Raw genomic sequence first — 8,154 nt, 5'->3', positions numbered from 1 at the left:
TAGAGGGGGAAAACAACTGGAGCCTTTGGGTGACACCATCCCAGGTCCCCTCTCTGCCCACCTCCCCCCAAGCATCTTCCCCAAATCCTCATCACCCATGAAAAGGACCAAGAATGAGGGAAAAGAGCCCAAAATGAGGGAAAGACCAAGAAAAAAAAAAAAAAATTAGGGGAGAGACCCCAAAAATGAGAGGAGGCAAAAAAAAAAAAAAAAAAAAGGAAAAAAGTTGAGAGAAAAAGAGAGAAGACAGAATTTAGGGCTCCCTATGAGGACACATGGGATGGTTGAGGGTCCTGGGGATTGGGGGGGCTGGGAGGTGGGGTTTTTTTTTTGGGGGGGGTGATGACCCTGGGGACATTTCTTGGTTTGGGGGTGGCACTGGGACTGCCAGGAGCTGGGTGACAGTGGGTGCAGTGGGGCATGGGTTGGGGGGCTCAAGGGGGGGTGCAGGGGAGTCAGTGGGGTGTCAGGGGGTGCAGGGGGGCTTGATGGGGTGTCAGAGGGTGCAGGGGGGCTCTATGGGGGGCCAGGGGGTGCAGGGGGGCTCTATGGGGGGTCAGGGGGTGCAGTTGGGTGTCAGGGGATGCAGGGGGTTTGGTGGGGTGCAGGGGGGCTCAGTGGGGTGTCAGGGGGTGCAGAGGGTGCAGGGGGGATCAGTGGGGTGTCAGTGGGGTGCAGAGGGTGCAGGGGGGCTCAGTGGGGTGTCAGGGGGTGCAGGGGGTTTGGTGAGGTGCAGGGGGGCTCAGTGGGGTGTCAGGAGGTGCAGGGGGTGTCAGGGGGCTCAGTGGGGTGTCAGTGGAGTGCAGGGGGTGTAGGGGGGTCAGGAGGGCTCAGTGGGGTGTCAGAGAGTGCAGGGGGCTCATTGGGGTGTCAGAGGGTGCAGGGGGTGCAGCGGGGCTCAGTGGGGTGTCAGTGGAGTGCAGGGGGGATCAGTGGGGTGTTGGGGTGCAGGGGGTTTGGTGGGGTGCAGGGGGGCTCAGTGGGGTGTCAGGAGGTGCAGGGGGTGCAGGGGGGTTCAGTGGGGTGTCAGTGGGGTGCAGGGGGTGCAGGGGGGTCGGTGGGGCGTCAGTGGGGTGCAGGGGGCTCAGTGGGGTGTAAGAGGGTGCAGGGGGTGCAGGGGGGCTCAGTGGGGTGTCACGGGGTGCAGGGGGTGTCAGGGGGCTCAGTGGGGTGTCAGTGGGGTGCAGGGGGTGCAGGGGGGTTCAGTGGGGTGTCAGTGGGGTGCAGGGGGTGCAGGGGATTTGGTGGGGTGCAGGGGAGCTCAGTGGGGTGTCAGGGGGTGCAGGGGGTGTCAGGGGGCTCAGTGGGGTGTCAGGAGGTGCAGGGGGTGTAGGGGGGTCAGAAGGGCTCAGTGGGGTGTCAGAGAGTGCAGGGGGCCCACCGGGGTGTCAGTGGGGTGTCAGGGGGTGCAGGGGGGTCGGTGGGGTGCAAGGGGGCTCAGTGGGTGTCAGTGGGGTGCAGGGGGTGCAGGGGGGTTCAGTGGGGTGTCAGTGGGGTGCAGGGGGCTCAGTGGGGTGTAAGAGGGTGCAGGGGGTGCAGGGGATTTGGTGGGGTGCAGGAGGGCTCAGTGGGGTGTAAGAGGGTGCAGGGGGTGCAGGAGGGCTCAGTGGGGTGTCAGGGGGTGCAGAGGGAGCAGGGGGGCTCAGTGGGGTGTCAGGGGGTGCAGAGGGTGCAGGGGAGGTCAGTGGGGTGTCAGGGGGTGCAGGGGGTTTGGTGGGGTGTAGGGGGGATCAGTGGGATGTCAGGAGGTGCAGGGGGTGTCAGGGAGCTCAGTGGGGTGTCAGTGGGGTGCAGGGGGTATAGGGGGGTCAGGAGGGCTCAGTGGGGTGTCAGAGAGTGCAGGGGGCTCACTGGGGTGTCAGGGGGTGCAGGGGGTGCAGGAGGGTTCAGTGGGGTGTCAGTGGGGTGTCAAGGGGTGCAGGGGGTTGCAGGGGGTCTCAGTGGGGTGTCGGGGTGCAGGGGGTTGGTGGGGTGCAGGGGGACTCAGTGGGGTGTCAGAGGGTGCAGGGGGTTGCAGGGGGTCTCAGTGGGGTGTCAGAGGGTACAGGGAGTGCTGGGGGGTTCTATGGGGTGTCAGGGGGTGCAGGGGGGTTGGTAGGGTGCAGGGGGGCTCAGTGAGGTGTCAGAGGGGGCTCTGAGAGGTGCCAGAGGGGCTCAAGGGGGTGCAGGGTTTTAGTGGGGTTATCAAGGGAGGGGTCAGTGGGGTGTTAAGGGAGCTCAGTGGGGTGTGAGGGGGGTCAGGGGGGATCAGGGGGGTGGGAGGGTTCTGAAGCAGGGAGGACAGGAGGGAACTGATGACCAAACCTGCAGCACCCCTAAAAATGGGGGGAATGTGTGTCCCCCTCCCCAACCCTGGCCCCGTGGGCTCTTAAGCTGGTGAACCCCCCCCAAATCCCCAAAGTGGGTCCACAAAGCAACCCTTGGACCTCTGTGTCCTCCTCTGGTCTCCTCTGTCCCATTCACCTCCCCAAGGCACATCCACCCCCCCACCTCCCCCTCCCTGCCTCAGTTTCCCTTCCCATTGGGAATGGGGACACGAAACACCCCACTTCCAGGAAAAAGTTGTCCCCACCACCCATGGGGACTGTCACGGGTGGGGTTGGTTTTTTTTTTTGGGGGGGGGGAAGTGGGTGCCAGCTCCTGGGTTGGGGAGGGGCTGCAGGAGATGGAGGAAGTGAGAGGAGGAAGGAGAAGAGGCTCTGCCCGAGCTGCTGCAACCCAGCAGCACCCATGGGTGCCATGGTGAGGGAGTCATCCCAGTGACATGGCATGACTTGTGGCAGGGAGGGGGGGGGGGGGGTCTCATCATGCTGTGGGATCACTTTTGTGCCCCTAGGAAAAGCAGGGAGCTTCTTCTCCAGCTCAGAGCAGCCCAGAGACCATGGGGATGGGCGCTTTAACCCCCCAAATAACCAAAAAAAATAAAATTACAGTCTCCAGTCCTGAATCCTGGATGGAATTAACCGTGAAACATCTCTGGGTCATGCAGGGAGCATCTCTGGAAGCTGGGGGGGGGGGATGCAGCCTGCTCCAGTTGTAGGGCTTTGGCACCCCCTGCAGAGGAGCAGGAGGCCACGCTGGTGCCTAAAGGCAAAATTATCCTGTAAGTTCCTCTTCCGCACCCAGAGGAGGATGGTTTGGCTTGGCAAAAACTTTTCTGGGGGTGCAAACACCAGGGCAAGGGGAGCTGAGATGCCACCAGCAGGCACAGTCCCTCTGGTTGTGCTTTCACTCCCCTAAATCCATCATCCTGGTTTGGAATCAGGGAATCACAGAAGGATTTGGGTTGGAAGGGACCTTTAAAGCTCATCTAGACCAAACCCCCTGCTGTGCAAAGGGACATCCTCAACATCTTCCCAATATCCAATCAAAATTTCCCCTTTTTCAGCTTAAAGCTGTTCCCCCTCATCCCAACAATCCAAAGTCTCTTCCCAGCTTTCCTGGAGCCCCTTCAGGCACTGGAAGATGCTCCAAAGGCTCCCTGGAGTCTTCTCTCCTCCAGGCTGAACACCCCCAAGTCTCTCAGCAGAGCTGCTCCAACCCTTTCCTCATTTCCATGGCCTCCTCTGGCCTCACTCCAACCCCTTCATCTCCTGCTGGTGTTGGGGACCCCAGAACTGGTCCCAGCACTGCAGGAGGGGAATCACCAGAGTGGAGCAGAGGGGGAGAATTCCCTCCTTCTCCTTGCTGGTGCTGCAGCCCAGGACAATGTTGATTTTTGGGCTGGTTCTTGTCCAGCTTTTCACCCAAATCCTTCTCCTCAGGGCTGCTCTCCATCCCTTCATCCCCCAGCCTTGTATGGATAGATCCAGTTGGAGGCCGCTCACCAGTGGTGTCCCCCAGGGATCAGTGTTGGGCCCAGTGCTGTTTAATATCTTTAGTGAGGATTTAGATGAGGGGATTGAGTCCATCAGCAGCAAATTCCCAGGTGACCCCAAGCTGGGGGGAGTGTGGATCAGCTGGAAGGCAGGAGGACTCTGCAGAGGGACCTGGAGAGACTGGAGAGTTGGGCTGATCCCAAGGGGATGAGGTTCAAGACAAGAAGCCCATGGGGAGCTCCAGGCTGGGCAGAGAGTGGCAGAAAGGGAGCTGGGATTGGCAGGAAGCTGAAGAGGAGGCAGCAGTGTGCCCAGGTGGCCAAGAAGGCCAATGGCATCCTGGGCTGGCTGAGGAAGAGCGTGGCCAGCAGGTCCAGGGAAGGGATTCTGCCCCTGTGCTCAGCTCTGGGGAGGCCAGAGCTTGAGTCCTGTGTCCAGTTCTGGGCCCCTGAGCTCAGGAAGGAGCTTGAGGTGCTGGAGCAGGTCCAAAGGAGGCAACTGGGCTGGGGAAGGGATCCAGCAGAAATGCTGTGAGGAAGGGCTGAGGGAGCTGGGGGTGTTGAGGCTGGAGAAGAGGAGGCTCAGGGGAGACCTCATCACTCTCTCCAAGTCCCTGAAAGGAGGTTGGAGCCAGGGGGGGGTTGGGCTCTTTTCCCAGGCAACTCTCAGCAAGACAAGAGGCCATGGTCTCAAGTTGTGCCAGGGGAGGTTTAGGTTGGACATTAGAAAGAATTTCTTGATGGAGAGGGGGATCAGGCATTGGAATGGGCTGCCCAGGGAAGGGGTGGATTCTCCATCCCTGGAGATATTTCCAAAGAGCCTGGATGTGGCACTGAGTGCCATGGGCTGGGAACCACGGGGGGAGTGGATCAAGGGTTGGACTTGAGGAGCTCTGAGCTCCCTTCCAACCCAGACAATTCTAGGATTCTATGATTCTATGATACCAGGGGCTGTCCAGACCCCAAAGGATGGGTCTGTGAGGGGTCACACACAATGTCCCAGATGAATTTTTCCAGGATGGAGGTGACACCACATGGTTGAGCCAAACAACCCCTTTGTCATTCACAGGTTCTACTGGGGTGGGGGGGGCACACGAGCAGAGAGGACCCCAATGGAGGAGCCCACCAGTATGGCCAACTTGTCATCCCCAGTAGGGGCTGGGAGGAACTCGTGCACCTTCCATGAGGAGTTCAAGCAGGTCCTGCTGCCCTTGGTCTACTCCTTGGTCTTCATGGTGGGGTTGCCCCTGAACGCCGTGGTCATCGGGCAGATCTGGGTGGCCCGGAAGGCTCTGAGCCGTACCATGATCTACATGCTGAACCTGGCCCTGGCCGACCTCCTCTATGTCTGTTCCCTCCCTCTCCTCATCTACAACTACACCCAGAAGGATTATTGGCCTTTTGGAGACTTCACCTGCAAATTCATCCGCTTCCAGTTCTACACCAACCTCCACGGCAGCATCCTCTTCCTCACCTGCATCAGCGTCCAGCGGTACCTGGGCATCTGCCACCCTTTGGCTTCGTGGCACAAGAAGAAGGGGAAGAAGCTGACCCTGGTTGGTGTGTGCTGCTGTCTGGTTCATTGTCACCTCCCAGTGCCTCCCCACCTTCATCTTCGCTTCCACCGGCACCCAGCGGAACCGCACGGTTTGCTACGACCTCAGCCCCCCCGATGGTTCTGCCTCCTACTTCCCCTATGGCATCACCCTCACCGTCACCGGCTTCCTCCTGCCCTTCGTGGCCATCCTCACCTGCTACTGCAGGATGACCCGGATCCTCTGCCAGAAGGACGAGGTGATGGGCTTGGCCGTGCACAAGAGGAAAGGCAAAGCCGTGCGGATGATCGTCATCGTCGTCATCGTCTTCTCCATCAGCTTCTTCCCCTTCCACCTCACCAAAACCATCTACCTGATCGTCCGTTCCTCCCCCACCTTGCCCTGCCCTTCCCTCCAGGCTTTTGCCATCGCCTACAAGTGCACGAGGCCCTTTGCCAGCATGAACAGTGTCCTGGACCCCATCCTTTTCTACTTCACCCAACGCAAGTTTCGGGAGAGCACCCGTTACCTCCTGGATAAGATGAGCTCCAAGTGGAGGCAAGACCATTGTGTCACCTACGGCTCCTAGGGGACACCTCGCTGCCACCACGGAGCAGCATTTTGACTTTAAGCTGAGACTGAAGCTGACTTGAAGCCAGCAGAGGTGGCTTCAGCTGGGGAGGTGCTGGAGGACCTCGGGATAGAATCTCCTGAGGTTTCAGCACTTTTCATCCCACCTGCAGTGACACAGTATTAACCCCATCATGACATCCCTCTGGTGTCCTCTCTGACTTGCTGGTGGCTCAGTTTGAGCACCTTAGCACCGTGGTTCTTTGGTGGCCAAGCAATAAAAAATGCTGGTGGATCCATGGACAACAAAGTGGGAGTCTGGAGGACACGATCCCTGGAGCAGGATGAGCTGCTGGGGAGTGATTTCTTCCCCCTTCTTGTTTAGAGGATCCCTGGTGGGGCCAAGCAAAGGCTGAGGAGGATCTGGCTCAGCTCCTGTCAGGGGAAGATGGGACCTTGTGTTTCTCCAGCTCAAGATGAGTGTCAGGGACAGTTTTAGGGATGATACTGGGACATCCCTACACCCCAGTCCCCAGAACAGGGCAGCCCAGTAAGAGACGTGGGCCCACGGGTACTACTGGGGCTGTGGGATGGTGGGAGAGCATCCCTGGCCAGACTGGGAGCTGGGATGGGGGACATCAGGGCAACTGGGACAGCCATGCTGGATTACCCCCCCTCCCCAGGCAATGACATTGGGATGGTTTAGACACAACCCAGCAGTGTTGTCACCTGCCTGGAGACCTTCAGCACCATTTGGGTGCTGCTTAGCCCAGCACCCCAAATATGGCCCATCCTGGCATCCTCAGTATCCTGCTGTCACCTCCTGTCTAGGTTTCACCCAAATCAGACCAAATACACCTGGATATGATGCCAGGAGTCAGGAAATCCATATCCAAATATGGCCCATCCTGGCATCCTCAGTATCCTGCTGTCACCTCCTAACTAACTTCCACCCAAATCAGACCAAATACACCTGGATATGATGCCAGCAGTCAGGAAATCCATGGCACTGAGCTACTTGATGTCCTTGGCTGTGTCACTGCACCTCTCACCATTGTCTTGGCATCTCCATCACTGCCACTCTGGGTTTGGGATTGAGCTTTGCTCCCTGCAGGATCCTGCTTCCTGCCAGCAAGGAGAATGTGAGGTGGATGTCCCACTGATCACTCTGTGGGGCTTCTTTAACATAGAGGGGAATAAACCCTCCTCCTTTTCTCAGGTCACACAGTCCCAGACTGGTTCGGGTTGGAAGAGACCCAAAAGCTCCTTCAGTTCCAACCCTGGATGTGCAGGGACCCCTCCCACAGCCCAGGTTGCTCCAAGCCCCATCCAACCTGGGCTGAGACACTGCCAGGGATGGGGCAGCCCCAGCTTTTTGGGGTCCTCACCACCCTCACAGCAAAGAATTTCTTTCTTATGACCTAAATCTCCCCTCTTCCAGTCCAAAACCCTTCCCCCTCATCCCATCCCTCCAGGCCCTTGTCCAAAGTCCCTCCCCAGCTTTCCTGGAGCCCCTTGAGGCACTGGAAGCTGCTCCAAGGGCTCCTTGGAATAAACACCCCCAACTCTCTCAGCCTGATGATGGGGAGATGGGTCTGTACACCTCTAGACACCCACTATATATATGTAAATAGGTCTGTAAATATCATATAGCCCAGCAGGGGAAGGTTTGTAGCCCAGAAAAGGCAACGTGGAGCAGATATTCTCCACCCTGCATACACTCAATGTGTCTCTACAGTGTATTTATATTTTATATATATATATATATATATATATATATATATATATATATCCCTATATATGTACAAGATAAGTGTTTTGCTGATGGTCTCAACATGGCTCCTTGCTGTCCCAACCATGAAGAGGGTCACCAGGGTGCTCAAAGGCTCTTGGGTGATGCTCCAAGCTCTGGCTTCATCCAAGTTCTGCTTCATCCATCACCCCAAACCCCAGAGGGGCCAGAATGGAGGGGGATTGAGCAATGGTGTTAGCTCAGACCTCCTGGTTCTGCAGGACCAGTGACCACGTCCTGATGGAGAGGAACAGGGATGGGGACAATGATCTGGGGGTTGGGGTGATGGATGAAGCAGAACCAACCCCTGGTTTTCCTCTCTGACTGGAGCTCATCTGCACCCAAGTCTCTTCTGATGGATTTTTGGGGTTCTGCAAATACAAAAAGCCGAGGGGCTGCCAGAGCAGGGGCTGGTGGGACAATCCCAACCCCAACTCTTC

The 8,154-nt window shown here is 58.0% G+C and overlaps 1 protein-coding gene across 1 annotated transcript; it reads left to right on the top strand.

Annotated features, from left to right (window-relative positions):
- The first annotated feature begins 4,905 nt into the window (after positions 1-4,905).
- P2RY6 (pyrimidinergic receptor P2Y6) lies at positions 4,906-6,667 on the top strand. The gene is given in 2 exon segments (XM_071761240.1): positions 4,906-5,370; positions 5,372-6,667. Coding segments are annotated over 2 exon segments (1,011 nt in total). The 5' UTR covers positions 4,906-4,929; the 3' UTR covers positions 5,942-6,667.
- The last annotated feature ends 1,487 nt before the right edge of the window (positions 6,668-8,154 follow it).

This window comes from Heliangelus exortis, chromosome 1, assembly GCF_036169615.1.
Source record: "Heliangelus exortis chromosome 1, bHelExo1.hap1, whole genome shotgun sequence".
NCBI classification, from domain to species: Eukaryota; Metazoa; Chordata; class Aves; order Apodiformes; family Trochilidae; genus Heliangelus; species Heliangelus exortis.
This window is presented reverse-complemented; position numbering and strand designations above follow the sequence as displayed.